This window comes from Spea bombifrons, chromosome 4 (genome assembly GCF_027358695.1).
Source record: "Spea bombifrons isolate aSpeBom1 chromosome 4, aSpeBom1.2.pri, whole genome shotgun sequence".
Classification (NCBI taxonomy): Eukaryota; Metazoa; Chordata; class Amphibia; order Anura; family Pelobatidae; genus Spea; species Spea bombifrons.
In genome coordinates, this window is record NC_071090.1 from 73,911,341 (window position 1) to 73,933,974 (window position 22,634).

Consider the following 22,634-nt stretch of genomic DNA (forward strand, 5'->3'; position numbering starts at 1 on the left):
TAGTGAAATAGACTCCTTTAATTACCTTGGTAGAAAACAGTAACCAAATCAACGTGTGGTTGCACAACACTATACTGTGCTTAAATATTTAGCTTCCTTTCCAATACACAGTGTCAATGTCAACCTAGACCAAGTTTAATATGAGGACCCCATAGATGTACATCTACAGATAAGTCCCTTTTAGTCAGAATCTCCACATTTTTGCACCACCTGTGGCAAAATGTCCATGCAGGTGCATGAATTGGGGAGACGGCATGGACTTTCCCCTGCCAGCAACAGCTAGCATGACTTCATGCTGATTGCACCAGTGCTCACTGCACTCTAGCTCACCTGCACTCTTTGAATACCTGAAAACATTGTGAGACCTTCCCTTCCAGCTGTGTCACAGGTGACCCCACCTGGAGTGGGGGAGTAGAGGTATTACTGTAATTGGGGGAATGTTGAACATAGCTATAGTTCATTTTTTGCAGTGGTACTTTTCCTCTAGAAATGCTAAGGTAAATTGAAAAAAAAAAATTAGCTTAGTTTTTTTTTTTGCCAATATTGCGTAGCATATAGGAACATAGTTATCAAAGGTGGCCCAACTTCCAGAAAAAAAAAGAAATTTGTGTCTTAAAAAAAAAAAAAAAAAAAAAAAAAAATCATGGTTGAACATATGGGGAAGTGGCCAGAAAACCATAAAGTGGCCATAAAGGAGTTAGAGAACTGACAAATGTCTGTCATCGGCAGTTTAATTTTTTGCTTAATGAGTACTGTATTTAGTATTTACGAATCTACAAAATAAACTTGTTGGACTTTACTCCACTTTTCCATATATAAATGTACCAACTCTTTGTACCTCAGCTGTTTTGTTCCTAACCAGGGTTTAGTACATGCTAAAGGTTCAAGCTAGCTTTAAATTAAACAGTTGTCGTATAGCCCCCCTTACGTACCATCTGGCACCTCATCCGGCCTCTTGCGCTTCTCATAAACCACAATGATGACCGCCAAAATGACTATTTCTGCCACAATTCCAAGGAAGGGCCAAACAGGAGCTAAATGGCTGCGCACACGCAAGATGGTGGTACTGCTGCTCCACCCAACTGAACTGCTTGCATTACACACGTACTGGCCTGGATCTTCATTAATATCTAGGTTGATTATCTTCATCTCGGTGAAGCTATCACTGCTGTTGATAAAGATGCGCCCACTTGCATTATTTAGCTCCTAAAAATGAAAAAGCATTGAGTATCTTCATTAACACACTCACTTGTCAGGTCAGCAATAATCAAGTTAACAGAACAATAGAATAACGCAAAGTAAATGTGTATCACATCATTTTACATGATCAGTAGCCTTTAACCATGCATTTTGCGGTTATTTTTGAATTTTAAAAATGTCTCATAAAGCAGCATAGCACAATATAAACTCACAGGCAGAAAATACTTTTAACTGTAAAAAGACAAACAAGCATATGTTATTGATAGGCTCAATAACAAGAGGTATCACCAGGGGCATAACTAGAAGCCTCAGGGCCCCGGTGCCAGAATCTGTTAAGGGCCCCCCACACCCCGGACTCCTTGGTGTCTGGTGGGGGCCGGCATTCATGAAATTAAAGAGGCTGGCGTACACTCACCGTGCCGCCCAATGGCCGTGCCTCAGCTCTCCGCCCCACCCCTTTTAAGACGTGGGACGAAGTGCTGAGGCATGGCCATTGGGCGGCGCCGGCCCCTTTAATTTCATTAGGCGCCGGAGGAGGAGTTAGATTAGGTATCACTGTGGGCCAGTCCGGCCATAACAGTTGGCAGCCCCGCGTGCCGCTCATTTGCATCCCGAGTGCCATGCGTGCCAGGGGTTGCCGACTCCTGTCCTAGGTGATGGAATACAGCAGCTTGTGCCGGCTGCTGCATTCCATGCACTTGGGGCTCCCCTGTCTGGCATAACTCCAGGGCCCGGTAGTGATTACCAATACCTGGAAATTAAAATGACTGGGGTCCTCTGTAAGCAGAAATTATAGTAAGAAGGAGGTTGCCTTTTATGTGAAAAAGTTAATCTGGTACATGGTAAGAATACGAATAGTTTTTATTCCTTTAAAAATAAGTGAAGTGGTAGCTTGTATAGGATGATAGATAGATTCCCAAAGCAACCAGAGTTTTAGCATCTGCTATTTGACGAAAGTAGCCTGACTTTCTCACTGTAATCTTGATTAGCAATATGTGGTGCTTTAATCTCCATAATGCAAGATGGGAAAAAAACAAGCAACTGGTTCAGCTAGAAGTGGAGATATTCAATATTCTTTATAGGGATTCTCTCAAACAACTTGTATACAACCCAACAAGAAAGGAGGGCATGCTAGACTGTCAGATATCAATATAAATGCGGGCTGGGGCTCCAATCAGAGTGGTTTTATATAGGGACAGGGGTAGGTAGAGGCCTGGGCAGCTTTAGATGGGGTTGAGGGGAAATTTAAAGGGATGTTTTACTGAAATCACAACACTGCATTAAGTAGTAAGGATTGTCATTCTACAAATGTTACAAAATTGAGTTTAGGAATTCTAAGCAGACCCTGAATATTGTAAAGATGACTAAATACTAAGCTAGACGTAAGGAAAAAATGCATCATTAAATGCATGAAAGATTAAATAAGCAATAGTTGGGCTGAAGACAAAACATAGAAGATGTGTAAATGCGGATAAAGTTCCAGTAGCGGTAAAACCATCAACACAAGGCGTCACTATTGACAGGATATTTTCCAGAAGATTGCAAATCGGCAATCGTAGTACCACTTCACAAATAGCAGAGATGACTATACTAAAACACACACCCTTAAGTCTTGCATAGCAGTAGGGAAACTATAAAGGAAAAGATTGTTAAATATCTGGATGTAAATGATTTGTAAGATCAGAAACAGGGATATCCTGGTCAAACCTACAGTTGCGTGAAGAAAGTACACCCTCTTTGAATTTTATGGTTTTACACATCAGGACATAATCTGTTCCTTAGCAGATCAAAAAAAAAAAATAGGTAAAGCCATATGTGAAAAACAAAAGTACGCCCTAAGGTTCAACAGCTTGTAGAACCACCTTTAGCACCAATAACTTGAAGTCCTACAAAAAAGGATTACTTCTGTCTCTTACATAGTTGTGAAGGAATTTTGGCCCACTATTCTTTACAACATTGCTTCAGTTAATTAAGGTTTGCGAGGGTCTGGTTTTTTTTGCACAGCTCTCTTAAGTTCAATTTCAATTGGGTTAAGGTCTGGACTTTGACTGGGATAACAACACCTTGATGCTTTTTCCCAGCCATTCTGTTGTATGTTAGCTGGTGTGTTTTGGATTATTGTCCTGTTATTGGCTTTATAACTCTTCCTAGATTGATGGGCAGCAGCAATTGCTTTTGTAAGATCATTGCTGATGTCTTTCCTCCTTGTCATTGTGTTCACACACACAATTGAATGAGTCAGACCAGCAAACTGCTAAAACTTCTTTTTTTTTTTTTTATAGAGGTGGCCACACTTGCTGATGATCAATTTATCAATTGCATTTGCTTAGCAGCACCTGTCTGCTACTTAGCTTATTAATTCCTATGGGAGCAGTAAGGGTGTACTTCATATTTCACACATGGCTTCTCCATCTTAGCTTTATTTTTGTTGAATAAATCATGTTTATCTGTGGTTGAATTTACCTAATTGTTAGACCTGCTAAGGAACAGATTGTGATTATGTCCTAAAATGTAAAACCATAAAATTCACACACAATTTTTCACACAACTGTAACCGCTTTAGCCAACAGGGTTGGGAAAATAAAGCATGTGGGTGTAATAGATGTAGCATATCTAGATTTTAGTAAGGCACCTGATACCTTGCCTTACGGGAGACTCAAATAGGACTGCAGCATTTTGGTTTGAGTATTCAAATAGGTGACTGAATAAGGCAATGATTGAGTGACAGTATACATAAGGTTGCAGTTAATAGAAAATACTCCGAGCAATGTCTTATTACTAGTGGAAGACCTGAGAGACTGGTACTGGGACCCACTGGGAGTCATTATTGAGGAATTAAGTGTAATAGAACATAAAATAAAAACAAAATGGTTGGAAAATGCAAGCAGGATGCTTTAGTGGCAGAAAGAGGATATCAGTTCTACAGACTTCTAGTCCGATATCACCTAGAGTTTTGTGTACAGTCACATCACATTTAAAAACATCAAAAGGGTTTTCTCAAAGTACAAGAGGGAGGTATAGTACAAAAGAGGAGAAATGTTAGACAAGAGATCACAATTTTAAACTAGAAAGTCAGAGGCTTAGATGTAATGTAATGAAGTCTTACTTTACTGAGGTGGTAGACAAGTGGAACAGACTAGGGAGAGGGTATGTATGTGGGCGTGTACAGGTTTGTGTGAGCATGAATGTGTATGAGAGTTTGTATGCACCAGGATGAATGTGTAAGTGTTCATGTGTTAGGATAGATGTGTGTGTGAGCATGAATGTGTATATATAAGTGGTGTCCGAGTGTTAGAATGAGTGTTAGCATGTGTACATTTGTGTAAGTGTGTTTACTTGTGTGCCCCTTTCAAGGGACAAAGGTGGCAACTCACAAGCTATTTGGGGACAATGATGGCACTGATAAGTCGCTTGGAGTCAAAGGTGGCACATGCTTGGTGATGATGAGGGAACCTGGGGCAATTTTCACACCGGGGCCCCATGGTTTCTAGTTACACTTGGTAAATCCACTAGAATCTTCCATCTAAGTCATATACAATAGGTTATTTCCAAACATAACAGTTTGCAGTAAAGCAGGAATTGGTTGAGGAACTACATAGAATGTATAATAGTAAGATTTTAATACAAGAAGCCTTGCAAAAATGTACCAGTCATTGCAGACTCCTTACCACAATTTGTGAGTCATCCTTTTTATACCAGGACCACTCCGGGTGAGGATATCCTACACATTTGCAGTGCAATGTTGCTTCCTGTCCCTCGTTCTTGTTTTCACTTTTTTTGTGGCCGGTAATTTCAGGGGCCGCTGTTGGTATTATAATAAAATAAAGTTAAGCACATTTTACTAAAAATATGTATTTTTCATCCATTTACCATAAACATGCTAAACTTTTGGTCTGACACATGTACAAAGAAATTAACCCCTTTTGCTTGCCATTGCTGCCAATTCTGAAAGTTGTGCAATAGGCCCACTCATGTAGCTTCTTAATTCCTATGGAATTGTGTGCATAAAACAAAATAAAAGTGCTGCATAAATGTGGAAACATTTTACACTTATACTACTCACCTTTAACTTCAATTGTAGCATTGGCAGGAGGAGAGCTGTTGGGGAAGGTAAAGACACATAGGTATTCCCCAGAATCCTCAGCCTTTGGCTTTCCAATCCTATAAAACCACAATAGGAAAAAACAAGACATGCCTTGACTGAAGCTTTAACAACAACAAAAAAAAGGACACATACATACATATTATATATATACATATATATCACGTATACATATACACACACACACACATATATGAAGTCTACACAACTGGCACTCACTGGATATTTTCTCTTTTTTGGAGCATTCCCTGTAAACCCTAGAGATGGTTGTGCGTGAAAATCCCAGTAGATCAGCAGTTTCTGAAATACTCAGACCAGCTTGTCTGGCACCAACAACCATGCCACGTTCAAAGTGATTTAGTTCCCCATTCTTCAGCAAGTTGCCTTGCCCACATCTACATGCCTAAATGCATTGCGTTGCTGTCATGTGATTGGTTGATTAGCTATTTGTGTTAACAAGCAATTGAACAGGTGTACCTATACAGTGGCCAGTGAGTGTACATGGTGCTAGAGAATGTACAGAGTACTATAAATTAAGTGTAATGACATGATTTGTTCTGTTGGAATGACTGTTTGAGCTTTTGGTGGGCTACATTCCACATTACAACATAGGATGGGTTACTTTTAAAAGCAGAGGCAGGTAAGGATGAGAAGCCAAGCCAATCTGACAATGAGCAATCTAACAATAGATAGCCCTACAGTGAGTCCTCCTTTGGGAGAATCCTAATGCAAAGACATAGTATGTGCTGCCAAAAACAAAGAAGGGAAAGGATTTGGGAGTAATTTCTGAGAAATTAATAAAAAATAAAAGGTAGGCAAGCAAAGTAACAATAAGATAATTGGAAGGTCTTCCAGCATAAGTAATAGAGATTAATATAGTAAAAGGAATTTAACCATTCATGGGGCAGGCATACAGGTGTCCTAGAGACAAGACAAGACAAAGGACAAAACTAGATTTGTGATTTTAGGCACACTAGATGGTTATGAAATTCTGTTTTTTTTTTGTCAACGTTAAAAGGAAGGCTGCTATTATATACCTTCCACACTGGGCACCAACGGATCTGATGGAAGGTTTAGACTTTGTCCGTTAGCATATTTCTCACATACCTCAACTCCATGTAGTAATCATTTAAGGCATTCTTCCGGCTGTCGGGAATTTCTACTCCATTCTTAGTCCAGTGACTGCTCTCTGGTGCAACCATGCTGCCAGTCAGTGTGAGGTTGCATTGTAACAAAATAGGGCCACCATCTTTCCTTATAGTAACCTCTTCACTGGCATTGATTTTTGGCTCTGTAAGCACAAAAGTGTACATTGGTAAAAAGTCCACACTTACTTTGCTCTAACCACCACTTTAATATCAAGCAGTAGTTTGACATGTACATTGGGTAGCGATCAGAACGTAGAACAGGAAAATATATGACTCATTAAATTGACAATTACTCATGATTATATGTCAATGATACACATGACAATGATACACAAATCATGGGAATAGTCAAAATACAAAACATAACTGTGTGGAATCATGTCACAACAAACCAACTTACATCATGTTCCTAAAATACATTTGTAGAGAATTTGACATATTTAAAAGGGACACTTCAGCCATCACACGCACTTTAATGCATATGATAGCTGTGTGGTCCCTTTAAATTCACGTGGTGGCACTTTTGCAAATTCATTAGGGTAATTCTGCAGAATACCCCATATGAATTTGCCCCCCTCCCAACACCCCAGCTAATATGTCTTGCAGAAAAATGCTTCGAGTGGCCTTTTCGGACTCTAGTAAGCATGCATGAAAAGCCCTCACCTTCCCTGTAACTTGACAGATTCCATATAAATTACCTCACAAGTCAACTTTATCAGATGATCTGAGTAATGACATAATTGTTGCGGTAATGTCTGTACATTTAGGGGAATTACACAGGACATTCAACATGTTAAATTAGTCCTGTTCCTCATCTATGAAATTTAGCACACTAGCTATACAGCGGTCAGACACAAAAACAGTTAAAATGTATACACCTACTGTATAATAAGAGCCCCAAATTACTACATGTCGTTTCTTACTGCTTAGGTAGTAGTATTTATACTTGCAGCAGTTGTATGAATAATAATAAAAAAAAAATATGACATGTTACTGCAGTAGTTTCCTTTCAGTATTTTTTTTTACATGATGCCATCAGGTTTTGTATGGGAGGGAGATGAACAACTTCATCTCAAACCCCTCTATATTTCAAGTCCACTACATATTATTGTTAATTTGCAAAAGTTTTTTTTGGTTAAGAAATTAAAAACATAACATATATACATATAGACACAACCATGTTACAACAGCAATGTATGGATATGTACCTGTACTGGTGTATAGTATACTCACATACAGATTTTTTTTTCCCCTTCTCCAACCCTTACTTATTTCTGTGGCATCAAAAGGCATGTAGGGTCTCTATTCTTTTGTGAGAAATGTTCACTTTACTGTAGGGCATTCAAATGTTATACTCTCTTAAAATTGTGTAATCACTGCAGGAGTTTATTCACTAAGCAGAACATTGCCTACAAATTTACACAAGTTACCTTATAAAGAAGCCCAGAGATTTTCTTTATTAAACGGGACAGTTTACAGTCCCTGACAGTCCTACTAAAGAAAAACACATGGTACTGAGTATTTAATATGTATTCAGATAAAAAAAATACCCAAGGTACAAACTGCAGCTGCTTCTATCTGTGGTCTAAAGATTCTTTCCACTCACTGGCTGCTTGAAGCAGGCAATTAGTTTCAGGAAAGTGTTTCCTTTGAAATTACCACACATGTGCATGAACTGCCCAAATGAAATTCAAAGCTATATTTGACACTTACTTTCACCTTATGAAATATTTTTATAGTTTATATATATATTAACCCTACTAGAAACGTGCTACGTGTGTGTGTGTGTGTGTGTGTATTAATATTATACAGCAAGAAACGAACTAGAGTTGCATGGTATAAACTATATATAGCATGTGATGTATATTTAACATGTCCAGAGTTTGGAGGAATACTGGATTTATATAGATCTGAAAATAATTTCACTTTCTTTGAATAGATTTGTATAAATATGGTAATGGAGATTTGCCTTGGATATCATTTATTATAGAAACCTAGAGTATGCTGATGTTTCCTGATGGAAAGACTCTTTGATAACATATGTTTAAATCAGGGCTCGACAAATCACAGGCACCAGGTCGCCATAGCTGAGAATTTTGTCCTGGCCCTAGGTGTTTGTCAGCCTGCTACATCCCCCAAAAAATGCCCCCACGTCGCCACAATCGTGGTGATCGCGGGGGCGCTGCTGCTGTGCAGACCAGCACAGCCACTCTGAGCCCACCCCCCGAGCCTATGATCACTCCCAAGGAGTGATTCTGTAGGCTGAAACCACGATTGCTGCTTCAGGGAAGGGGGTTGACACTTGACACTTTAAAAAAAAATCCTGGCTCCTAGATTCACAACAAATTTGTCAAGCCCTGGTTTAAATTCCCTTGATGGATTAGTCTCTACCACTTCTGAAGGTGGCTGTTCCATTTATCTCCCAGCCTCTCAGTAAAGTAAAACTTTCTTATATCACATCTGACCCTCTAGTTTTTACCCTTTTAAATTAAATTTCCTCATGTACTTTGCTAAATCCCTTTACGTTCTTAAATGTTTATCACATCTCCCCTCTTTCCTCCAAGCTTTACACATTGAGACCCCTTAGTCTTTCCTGATATTTTTATATGCTGCAAATCACTTACCATATTTGTAGCTTTCCTCAGATCGCCCTCTACTATGTGTCAATTTCCTTCTGAAGATATCTCCAGAACTTTAGATAATACACTAGATGGGATCTGATCAGAGCTCTGTAAAGTGACAAAACCACCTCCCTCTTCCTGCTAATACTCTTGCTATACAACCCAGCATCTTGCTTCTTATTGTTATTGGTTTTATATAATGGACTAAGTGGGAGATATAAATTTGAGCATGGTATAGTATTTATTCTTTATCTTCTTAGTCCTGGATGTGAAGAGGGCTGTATTTTTATGTTTAAATTTATATAATCTAATCATGTAGATGAACCTGTATGAAATGGAGATCTCCCTCAATGAACTGATAGGATTTTGTATCTTCATATCATGTGAATACTATGGAATATGATTGTGGACAATCAGAGGTATAATGAATTGTTATGGCATGAATAATTGTATATTTGCTTTGTGGGATTTGTTAGAGTATGCTCTATTTCTGTGATTTTACAAAATTACATTTTGACAGACATTGTTAATATATAATGATGGATCCAGGTTACTACACCTTTAGACACGTATATACACTTGCTGGGATAATGATACACATGTCCGGTATATGCGACGTAGCGGACATGACATCATACAGAAATCGTATACAGCAATGTGAGCACTTTCCAGTCACTGATTGGCTGCTTAAGCTGTCAATCAGTCACAGGAACATATATGGATTTCGCTGGAAGTAGTTTTTAATGGCAAGAAATTTCAGATCAAAAACAGCAGCATTGTACAGATGATAAACATTAGATCAAACCTTACAATATTTAGCTGTAATGACTTATTCACTAAGTTGAAATAGGTTCATTGTATAACAAGGAGGATTTCACTTCTTTAAGTTGTGCTATCTGAGGGATTTGTATGGTCTAGCTACAACCCATAGCCAACAGTGCAGGGAACATAAAATGAATGCTTTGGTGATAGCACAGAGCTGTAAAAAGAACTACAAGTATTATTGCTACTATTAAAAGGTATGTCCCAAAGTGGTGTGGTGTTCTTGTTACACAGGAAGGCAGCATAAGTGACTGTAGTGAAGAGCAGAAAAAGAGAGAAATAGAAATTAGAGAAAACAGAATAAAAAACGGGTTAAGGTGTAACAGTGAGGATACATTGTCAATGAGGTGGGACAAACAAGTCATACCTGGGGAAGGGACAACAGAAAATAACTCTTAAAAGCAGAGAAAACAGAAATTAGAGCTGCAGAATAAAAAGGCTAAGGAGGTAATATACTGCCAACAAGACAGGATGAGGAAAGTTACACATGGTGAAGGAATGACAAGGAGGAAAAAGGTACATCATTTGTTTTAAAACACAGTATATGGGAGCGATTGTTAAGAAATAAGTGCAATAATACCAAACTTTAGTTAATTTTTGCAGAATTCCATGCTTTGGTCCAATGACAAAATGTGGATTACAATGAACATCAATTAATGGAATGCTCAGATATCTAGACAACTATGCATCCAGCTACATAAGACAGACACTGCATAACACAGCAACACTACAAAACTACAAGACAATGGGAAAACACAGGACAAGGACAATATTTTAGAGCATTGGTCAGACAGGTACTGGCTCACACTACTGCCTTTTTACTAAATATCATTGGTCATGACACAAGTCTTCAACTGCATGGAGGGCAATCCCTACTTGCCCCGAGGGCCATTGCCAAGGATATATCGGCCAAATAAGTTCTGCATTCTACTGATCTGGCAGAAGACGGTAAGGCGCCATTTCTGATTCTAAACAAATCAGAGTGAGGAGTATGTGTGCGCCAATAAATTTGCTCTGGTTGGTTTAACCACTAATTGAAGCAGATATGATTTGCGAAAGAGCATCCAATTCTTCTACCTCTTTCCTCTACGTAGTCATGTTCTTCCATCATCCAAATTGTCAAGCAAATACATTGGAGGCGGCCATCAGTCATCTGCAGGAAAATGTCTCTGTTCTGACAAACATCTTCAAAACCACCTACTCCAACGTATGTGTGTAACGGGAAGTGATCATTTTGAATGGCACAGGAAATATCACTGCTGCCACCATCTGGGCAAACCAAACATTCTTGGCAAGGTTTAGGAGGATAGTGAAGAGCTGGAATTTATTCTCTGCAATTGATGCAAAGAATTAGGGGCTGAAGCTTGTACCAATGAGGAAACAAAGGGCACCAAAATCATTTTTGCACCGGATTAAAATTAGAGGCCTGGCTTTCAAACTATACATTGACATCAGTAAAGAATGCATCGACATCTCTATGGTTCTTCCACTTTGCATCTTCAGGTATTTTATCATTAAAAAAAAAAAAAAAAAAAAAGTCTTCAATGAACAAACCTCTGTTAACGCACACTTAAATACGTGAATGCATTAATGCTTTCTTTGTACCAAAGCACTAGCATTGTTGAATATCTTAAGAGTCCTTTATTATCTTCTGTTGGCATAATCTTTATTCACTTCAAAGGGAAAGTCTCTTCGGACACAGGCAAGGAAAAAATATGCCCAAGGCAATCATTGTGTTTGGCATTTTTCTGTGTGAGTTGGTAATGCACCAAATGTAGAATGATGACAGAGAACAAACTAAAAATGCCTTACAAGGGAATACTGAACAGTTTTGGTTTGTCTACACAAACTGTAGCTAGCAGGATGCATGATGTGGCTTCAGGCTCAACCAGAATCTCATCCTTAGCTGAGCACAAATGCTAGCAGGTGTCCGACAAAGACCGTTCTGCATGATCCCCCGCTGCCTAAACATGGAACAGGCTGCTTAATATTCTGGCCACTCGCTCCTGCAGCGCAATCTACTCAGAGTTCAGCTTTCACCTTTCTGCTGCGCACAAGAGGAGGAGGGGGCACAATCTGTCGCATTTATAAAAGAGGGGAGGGGAATGAGAAGATGAGACTCCAATCACTTTACACACCAGGGGGATTTGTGAAGTAAAAACAAATCATATCTTCATTTTCCCCACAAACACAGTTGATAAATCAGTGACAACCAACCAGCTTAAACTTGTTTGGCAAAATATTTGCCAACCTATTATAAAATCTTACTTAATAAGAAGGCCATTCTTCTACATTAGTCTATACATCTCACTAGATCACTTAATGAGATATTGACATGGTGATTTAAAGCTCAAAAAACAACAAAAAAACAGTGACACTGTTCCCAAACTATTACTACCGGAAAAGTAGCAATATCCGTATGCAAATAGAAAAGAAGAAAAATCACTAATTGATCTTGTCAGATAATGGGGAAAAAATTCCAGAGACCTACAAACACACAAAACGATCACTGCTGATGAAAAACAAGCTGAAATTAATACAGGAAAAGCAAAGCCATTCTCTAAAAACAACAAGACAAAGATGTCTGACTGCTGTGAAGACACTGCTCACAACAAACATGAGACAGAGGAATTTAATGCTTTTATTGCCGTGTGGGAAATCAGAACGGCATTGCAAGATGGAACAAAAATGTGTCAGATCCATAAGGTGAAAGCCAATAAACAAAAATATACTTAAACAATGTAGTAAAAAAAGACAGAATACACACATTTGAAAATAAACCTGGCTAGTAGGAAACCTGGGGAAAAAAACAAAACACACGCACACACACAAATATGGGGAGCTTGTGTGTTAGAACGCCAAGACCTTCTTCTTTTGCAATTCCTAGGGTAAGAAGTAGAAAAAGGGAAAAAAAAAACCACTGGGAGCTTCTAAGGTCTACTCATGGAGGAAGAACCGGAGGGTCAAAGTGACGAGACAACATGATGGTTTACCAAGGATCTCAGGAGGTGGGTTGGTGAGGGAAGTGGGGCACACACAGGTTCACTAGAGCTCATCTAGTTACTACAATCCCACTACGATATGGGAGGAGGGTGAACTCACTCTGCAGGACGCTTATGGTGGCCTGTGCCCGGATCCAAGTTATGGATGGGTTTTGCCTCAGGTCGTTCCGCCGGGGGTCGTTGCTTGCCCGGCACTCGTAGGTCCCAGAATCCTCCAGGGTGAGACGAGTTATTCGCAGCACACTCACCCCATTTGTGCCGTATGCTGTGTTTATGGTGACGCGGCGCTTCCGTGCACCATCCCACAGCTGTTTGAAAGACTCAGCCCGGTTGACTTCAGCATACCACCACTGGATCTCTGGGGTGGGGATCCCGACCACGTCACAGTACAGCTCAAATGCATCCCCTGTTAGTTTTGTCTCTGACATGGGCGACTTCACAAACCCAGCTATGATTTGTGGGGGCAGCGGTGAGGCAGTGAGCCAGTGAAGAGGGGGGAAAAGAAAATGCGTAGAAGAAAGAGAACAGCGAATAAGAATGCATATAACAGAAAGGGTTAAAATAGAAGAAAAGACAATATTGCCCTTGTTTAATTAATGTTAAATATTAAACAAATTTGTTCAAAAGCTTGCATTCATACACACATACATGTTCCATTTCACTCACTAATTCAATTCCAGAATATCTATATCTGCAATTAAATCTCCAACGTACAGCCTACGTGCACAGCAATACATATGCAATTTATGGAATAGAAAGGTCATTGGATACAGACTATAGTCGTGCATTCCTTCCATTGAGGTTATTATTAAAAAGATTGATTTCTAAAGTGACAATCATAAGGATGCGTGGCCCATTCCTTAGGAAAGAGTAGGAGCCGACGACCTTGAGAAGGTGACTTGTACTGTACTGGTGCATTCTGTTTGATGAATACTGCATATGAAATAGCCTCATACCTTTACATGCATGGGTTCTATTATCCAAAATTATATGCCATAATGAAATCATTGTTGCAGAGGTAATAACTCCTAATTCCTAACAAACCAGAAATGGACCAAAAAAAAAAAAAAAAAAAAAAAAAAAAAAAAAAAAAAATCAAGCTTTGAAATAACATGGAAAATTTTGAAACCATATACAAGTACGTTAAACAAGCATATTAAACAACATGTATGCACAGAAACACATACCAAAACCCTGTGTATGACAAGAAACACATAGCTAGCAGGTCTTTCATAGAGCTTTCTATCCATGTTAAGGAGTTTGGAGGGAAATGTGGTGTTTATATAATTCACTGATAGTCCAGGAAACAAATATATTGAGGTGCCTAGATATTATAGCCACTTTTTATGCACAATTACACTATTCCTCCAACCTGCATTGCAGCATCTCCCGCAGTTGCCAACAACCCTCCCCTGGCTTGGACGCGCATGCACACACAGTCTTATTGACGCCTTGATTGCCGAGCTGTAATCTGTTAATGAGCGGGTGGCAGATTGAGAGTGATCCCGTAGGACACTTATTAAATAAAGCACTCACCACCCAACGAATCAAACAAAAACAGCAATTATACTAAAACGCCACAATACAGCATCAAGCAAGCTACCGTTTAGAATACATACATGGAACAGACTGATTTCACACTGGGTGCGTCTTTTCAGCCACTGTCAACAAATCTATGATCCATTTAACTCTTGTGCTCACAATCTTTCTGCCATGTAGCATTTAAAATTATTTGGAAAATGGCCAATTACCGTATTTCGTAATTCTCAGGGAGAACGTTTTACATACATTTCAGTTACTTTGGGTTTTGCTCCTTCCCTACCTGTTTACTTTCTACTGCAAGGGTATTTTTAGCAAAGTTCTGTGGGCTGCAGTAAAGATGATTAGCTTGTCAAAAACCTCATGTTGCTATAGCAACTGTCTCGCATATGGATCAGAGTGGCCTAATTTTAAAATGGCTTAGTTTTTTCTCTAGTAAACCAATTCTAATGATATGTGCCTTTTAAATTTGCTCAACAAGAAATTAAACCAAACAGCACAAAGTGTTTTTCAGCTTCAAAATAGTTGGAATAAAGCAAAGAATACATACGCTATAGGGAGGAAAAGAAAAAAAAAAAATTTAAACCACAAACGTCTATTAACCACTACACTACTGTGGCAAGCACAGCCCAATTCGTTTCCTAGCTTAAAGCACAAAACGGTCTTGGGCCAAGTCACAAATGACACGGAGTTTCTCAGTGTAGAGAATAGGTTAGAGGTACGTTTTTTTTTACTGTATTTCTATTATTTCCATTAATAGATGGGTTAATCGTTCTTGTGACTATGGAAATTAGCAAATCTCCACACATGGCTTCATTGGCCAGGCAACCCTGAATGCCAGCTGTGTAGTTCTAACTAGTCTAACAGAGTGCAACAAGGAAGAGCTAGTGCGCGCTCTGCAGGTCTCCGACAGGGCTGGCTCACCCTCAACATTCCCGATTTTGGTGAGAAATTTGTCTCAACCAAACATTCTCTGTGCGAGAGACCAAGCACTTCATCCGTCTGCACAGAAAATTACATTAGGGCTGTGTAGTGATGGTGAGACTTTGGAAAGGACACACTAAGGACAGTGAATGAAGTAATATGGCAAATTGTGCCAATGCCCTTAGAGCAAGGAGGACGGATGAAAGTCTAAATAGAACTGATCAAGCCCAATGGACCCCAAACCAATATTTTTCTCTCATGTTTTACAACAGTAAACACATCATTTACACTATACATTTGAGGGTATTTCACTACATTTTGTACATCTTAAAACAGGGTAATGTGAAAGGCTTTCACTGGGACATCCAAAATGTCATTGCTGGGAGTCTGATCCTTTTATATAGTCAGAAGAAAGATACATTTGCCATGTGTGGGCTTCCTAGCAGTAACACAGCAAAATGTTAGTCAGGGTCAAAGGCTTAAGTGATTGGATTCTCTTACCACAGATCAGAGTCAAAGCCTTTTCTTTCTAAGCTCACAAAAAGTTAATAAAAGATCGAGGATTCCTGGCAGGCAGCTTGAGTATGGATAATACATTGTGTTTCACCTTCCAACCTCAGAATCAGGCCAAATGAGCAGCCGACTTATCGGACACCTTGTCTGTCCTTGACAGACAACAGGGTGGGAGGCTGTGGGGATGCTTATAGAATTTGTGCTTATCTGGAATAATCTGTAAATCCAATACATTTCCTGTTATTTCCCCTGCTCAGCACCAACCCTTTAAAAGACCAGTAACACCACTTGCTATCTTCATATGAAATGTAGTGATCATTCTGCCAGTAACATAGACAACGTTTTTATACTGCAGGATCTTTATCTTTAGCCAAACGAGCCCAACTGTTCAAAGGTCCCCTGTACATAGTGATAATTACCAGCGTTCCACATATGACAACTATTAGGGTTCACATAATGTGCAGTTGAACAGTGGCCTTCTAGCACTATTGTGCAACACCATAAGCTCTTACGGATACATTCTCTTCCAGTCAGCTCTAGTGCTGGCTACGCAAACGTTGCATGCATGTGTCTGTTCAGACACCCATGCTCATGATATCAAGGCATGACAGCAACACTACTTGACTGAAGAAAGCAGATCAACGGTCAACAGGATAAATTTCTGTAACGCGCATGGCATGTTAATTGTCACTAAGTACTTTAATAGGGACTCTTCTATAGTTGGAGTGTCTGGGTCACTAAGCTGTCCCTTTGAATTTTATCTATGCATTAATTATATCACCATCATTCAGGTTGTAAGTTTGTGAGCAGGTCTTCTTTACCTAATGAATTGGTTGGTCAATTCTACCTATATAATACCCTTATGGACTGTATAAATTGTTGGTGGTATAGAAATAAAAAGATATTAGAGAATCCATCAACTAAGCCAACCCCCAGTTTACTTTGGTTAATTTCATGAAAGAGGGGATCCGTTTTATTAGCCTAAAAGGGGAACAGTTAGCTTTATAGATTTTAAGCTTATTAAACTTTAATTTTAGTTCTTTCAGTGTAGTTGCTTGACACCTGCGACACTTAATTATGTCAGGAGTTTTTGACAAGGCTGTTCATTTATTCTTCATATATCCCCCAATTTCACATACCTTGTGGAATGTTTGAAGGGAAAGTATTCTGTAGAGTCACTTGATTGCCCCCAACCCTCCATTTTAGCTTGACATCACTTTACTCACAGTGGAGACAATAGTATTCCCCTTTAATGTAAACACCCATTTCACTGCCTGGTTACTTTAGTGGCAGTAGCTGTTGTCAAGTTTGAACAACTTCACAACAGCTACTGCCACTAAAGTAACCAGGCAGTGAAATAGGCGATTACATTAAAGGGGGATTCTATTGTCTTAGTTATGAGACACCACACAAGCAGGCAAGTTAGACCACCTATTCCAGAGATGTGGATGTACTTTGTCCCTTAGCATTTATGATTTCAAACTAATAATTGGAAGCTTGAAAAGCTAGTAAATCCAGTGGGCTCAATACTGTTTATATTTGGGACACATTACATTTTATTCTATTCTAATCTACTCAAAGGTGCACTTTAAGAGGACCAAACTATGTTTAGGCAAAGCTGACAAAATGTCAGGCAAGGACTGATCAACCAGGAATTTCTGTGTTTTTCTAGGAAGAGAAGCTTCACGACTTAAAAAAAAAAATCGAACAGATCAAGCATGGCTATATGCCTGCCAAGGATGTGCCCAATTTAGTTTTCTTTTTTAATAGGGTCTCTTTTTTGGATAATAAGGAATGTTGGTCATCCAATGCACTCTGGCTCCACAAGCCTTAAATCATAATATAAGAAGAATGAGGAACATGTTATAGGAATATTATAGCCAGCACCTACCATGTATGGTAATGCTTCCAGTATAGCATCAAGAGTAATACGGAAAATCTATTATGCATTAAGCTGCCGAGAACAAAAAGGCTGGTATTTAAATTACCCCAATAGCAAAAGTTCAAGCTAGGGCCTCCTGCAGTAATGATCTTTTCATAAATAATGATAACCTAGGGAGACCTTAAAAAAAATCTAGCATGACGATTCAGCTTTTCTGTTACCCAATATAATACAATACCCAAGCTCCTTCCTGTTTGAGCCGTTCTATCTGATTGCAGGTCAGGGTCACCTCTCCACTGCACTGGGATCTTAGATTATAGTATGTGCAAAATGGGGGGGGGCAGTTGCAAGTAAGGCAGCAGTGATGTATGGACATAACTGAATTGCTAGAAATAAATCAGCATTGGGTAAACTATAGCATATTATACATTTAAAATATGTTGAAGGTCACAGGCAGCATTAATGGGAAACCGCACAAATGAGAAAATAATTTTAAAAATGGCATCTTTTTTTTAATTCACATTAGGTAAATATTCAGTTGTTTTGAGGTTTATATTTATCTGTTATGGCTAGATACAAGAACTTACTTCAGTAAACAAAACATGTTTTTTACAGGTTAAAATTAGTATGTAAGAGGAAAAAACAGGTTACATATGTATACCATCCATATATAACATCCATACTTACCTTTCTATTCAGATCTGCATAATTACTCATTCCAATTAAAATATTCCTCCCCACTTTAAATTTACTGCCCCTTGTAGGTGGCAGATGGATTAGATTGCCTTTTTCATGGATTGTATGAAGCTAAACTGTTAGCTGCTAATCTTTAGTAAAAGATGCCAAACAAATACGGCAAGAAAAAAGTAAATTAACCCTTTAGAATTGCCTGGTTTTCTGCATGAAATGTTAAAATTTGATCTGATCTATATCTAAGTCACAACTATAGACAAACGCAATGTGCTTAACCCATTCAGGCCCATGTGCTTTCATAACCAAAGAGGACAACACATTTTTTATTGTTTGTTAAACCATGATTCCACGTTTTCCATATTTGATAAACCTGCACAAATTATACATTTTGTACAGGAAAAGTAGGGCCTCCTTTTAAAATCATAGAAATACATACACAAATATTAGTGATAAGTTTTTTTGTTTTTTTTTACAACCTTGCTTAATTTATCTTCTATACTGTAAGTACCACAGTTGAACAATGACCCAATTAACAGTCATACCCGACATACATTTTTTTTAATGTTACAGAGCGCCACATCCATGCTTATATTATGCATATTAGTCCATATTAAATATTTTTAATACTATTGGCTTAAGAGGTTTGAGGGTAGTGATTTTGTGTGTGTATATTAGATATATATATATATTTTATATTTTTGTTTTTCCAATGTTCACAGGGAAGTGTAAGTTTCTTCTCCCTTCTTCTCTTCCTGACCAGTCAGTGCTAATCACAAAGTGATCAGCATACAGGGCTCCATGATTATTTAGAATCATGGGAAAATACCAAAAAGAAAAAAAAAATAACTGTAGTAGTGGTAGATATATATTGGAAATGTTAAAATAAAAATCAGGCCAGCTCCTGATGGATAGATGATTTGAAGAGGAGAATTATTTCACAAAATTCTCCTTAATTCTATCAAGGCCTATTTTACAATGCAAACAGATGGCACAAAGGGCTAGCTTACTATTAAAGGTACTGCTTCACTTTACGAAACATTAACAGCATTTTAAGAAAATAAGCCTTGGCAGATGAGTCATTTTTTCCTTTCCTCTAAAGAGTTAATCACATGATGTCATTGAGTCACATGACCATTAACTTTCCTGGGAAAAACCTGAAACTTGCATAATTTTCCAATAACATTTTTATTAACGTGTTTCATAATTCCTGGAAAGGTTTGGCCATTCAACCATTTTATATTCTAAAGTAGTAGAAGTGGGGAAAACTGCACCTTTAAGTAGTGTTGCCTACTTAAAGTCCCAGTGTAACTGAAAAATGAGCTGGGTTCACATCATCGCTGACAGACCTATGAGTAGATGGGCTGTAAACCACATATTTACAACGATGCCACAGTGTGCCTAGACAGTCAACATGGATGTCAACCGAGTAGCTTTCCAGGTTGTGTGGTTGTAGCAGGATACTGGCATGTCTGATTGGCCAAGACATCCATTATTTTAATAAATGCTTATCTTCTCTGAACTACTTATGTGGATTTAATGAACTGCATCTACATACTCACTTTAGAAAATGTATTATATTACACACACGAAGCATTTCCTTGCTTGTGTACATGCATCTTGTACACATGGATGATGCATTTATAAACAGCCAAAGTGATTACATCTATGCAGATACAAAATACCTTATACAAGAGATTTACATTCGGTGAAAAACATGTAACCAAAGCCTTTCCAGAAGCATTTGAATCTACAATAATCACGTTTTAATAGCCTTGACCCCAAATTGAAGGCCACAGTAGTTTTTTTTTTTTTCCTCTTTAACATGTCCCTGCTCAGGAAGCCTGTTTGTCACATTTGCCTCCTAGCCAACAGTGGGTTTAATAAATAATTCCTGTCTTGCATCGGGTTTACAAACACATTAATAATTCAGCGTCCCTGCTTTAGGTTACCACTAGCAAAGTATGACGGACTGTTACCAGGTATCCTTATATAACTATACATTTCACGTTGCTTTTCAAGAGGTTAATTGTGTAGACCATAACAGGGGCACATGGAATATTTCTATTTCATAAAGGCAGAAATATAGTTACGTGTATGCCAGCTCATATTGAGACACAAATTAAACAAGCTTAAAGTCTACGCTTAATGCAAATCATGCTTTCTGGTAATGTCATCAATTCATAATCATACTGCCCAGCACCTCAACCAGTCAAATCTCAGACATCACAATGATGATGCAAATCTACATCATTTGTATCACTAAGGTTATAAGCTTGTTTAATAAATAATTCCTTTACAGTATCATTTAGAGGTGGATTCTGATCTTCATTAGGCATTCACTAACTGTAAAATCTTATTCACCAGGTCAAAAAACCCATTAAGCAAATGTGTCTTGCAAAGGCAAGACATCATACTAGTTCATGGTATCTATAAAACTGCATATACATTATACAGACACACACATATTTACACGTATATATGCTGCTCTACATGTGTGCCTAGATCATGCATGTACAGATAGAGACGTATCTCTGAACAGAAAGGCACACAATATTCTTGGAATTCTGCGTTACTACAAAAAACAGACAGCAATGAAGACAGACTAAAAAAACAGTAGCTATTCAGGCAGACACACTGAAAAAACAGACACATATATACATTGTAACAAGAAAGTGGAGCACAGACAGATCAGATCAATGGACACTTAATAAGCTTCCATTGGTCCTTTTGATATTGCTAGTGTTTTTATTTTCTCATGAAATTGTTATGTTGTATTCCTTTCAGTCACCTGTGATAACACTTAAACTGTAAATAAGGAGAGAAGATTGTTGATAAGTAAATATATTTACTTGTGGTATAATTTGGAAAATGGAAACACGAGTCACAAAATAAATAACTCCAAAGTGAGGCAATGACATGCATGTCAGTACTTCTTAGCCATTAGCACCCCTAGCAACGATTCAACTGGCATAAATCAGACACGCATATTAATGGGGCGCAGGTGCAAAGCTATACATCTACTCGCACAACACATACAGCTTTCACCAGCAGGCCTGTGCATGTATACACTACCCAGATAGCACCGAGCTACATATATACAGCCCGTATGTGCAGCCCTGATCCCAGGTTATTACCTCTCTTCAGCCCACGTAAACAGCAGGCACAGCTGCGCGAGGTGTCGCCATACTGCAAGGTCGTGAACCGCAGGCCGGGTGCACTTACGCTCACATCACATTCAGGGTGAGCGCATTATAGAGCCTCAGCACAATACATACCTTCTAAAAAGATATTTCATCCCGAGTAAAGGATGAATGTAACGTACTGCCGCCGAGAAGTATCGGGGTCGCCCAGTACATCATGGGGTATACATACCCATAGAGCACATTAGTCAGCATCTCGGGCGCCTCCATATTCTATACTAACCATCACCCCCACTATATAATTCATATGCCTCCTGTGCTAGTCGGCGCCGCAGCGAGCAGACTATAAATACACTGCCAGTGCATACGGCCCTCGGATTTCCCCTATAGCCTTTTACCTTAATAACGCAACTTAACGCATTCATCTATACGCTACGACCATTGGCATTCACCTTGTGCCTCAGCGCGGACCCCAACCCATGTCTCCACTGGGCACTCCGTACTACTTACCGTTCTGGGCGGCGGCCGGCGCCGGTGCGAGCCCGCAGCAGCCGAGAAGCAGCCCTATAAGGACGGAAGCGGGCACGGAAGGATAGTTGTAGCGGGCCATGGGCTCTCAGAGGGGGAGGCGCAGGCAGCGGGTTCAGTGTTTTTCGGGCCTGTGGTCGGGTATCCGCAACTCCCCCTCACTCTTCTTCCGCAGCTAGAAGCAGAATCTCGCGAGTGCCGCCTGTCTTGTGGGCAGAGGAGGGCGGAGCATCCCGTGACACTCCGCCGGAAGAGGGCGGCCTGGCTCTGAGCCCCGTGCTCAGTGATATTGTGTTATTATTGCCGTATTATCTTATCACACGGTGGAGGTATGCGGGAGGAGGGCGGTATACGCGCGCCCTTTCCGCCGTTACACATCATGCTACGTTTACTCTATTATGTAATTCCCCTACACGTAGGAGGTCGTTTTATAGTCACCGGAACAGCTTACAGCTGGCATATAGAGCGCACAGAGATATATACGTTGCATTAGAACTGCAGTCAGATCTAAGGGCACATG

At 39.2% G+C, this 22,634-nt stretch overlaps 1 protein-coding gene across 1 annotated transcript in view; it reads right to left on the bottom strand.

Annotated features, from left to right (window-relative positions):
- NPTN (neuroplastin) overlaps nt 1-22,345 on the bottom strand; it is a 37,140-nt gene extending 14,795 nt beyond the window's left edge. Inside the window, exons 1-6 of the mRNA XM_053465026.1 lie at nt 22,097-22,345; nt 12,996-13,343; nt 6,410-6,593; nt 5,264-5,361; nt 4,869-5,002; nt 933-1,206 (exon numbers count right to left, since the gene is read on the bottom strand). Coding sequence (XP_053321001.1) covers nt 933-1,206; nt 4,869-5,002; nt 5,264-5,361; nt 6,410-6,593; nt 12,996-13,343; nt 22,097-22,196 — 1,138 coding nt within the window. The 5' untranslated portion in view covers nt 22,197-22,345. The remainder of the gene's footprint in view (nt 1-932; nt 1,207-4,868; nt 5,003-5,263; nt 5,362-6,409; nt 6,594-12,995; nt 13,344-22,096) is intronic.
- Between the last annotated feature and the right edge of the window lie 289 nt (nt 22,346-22,634).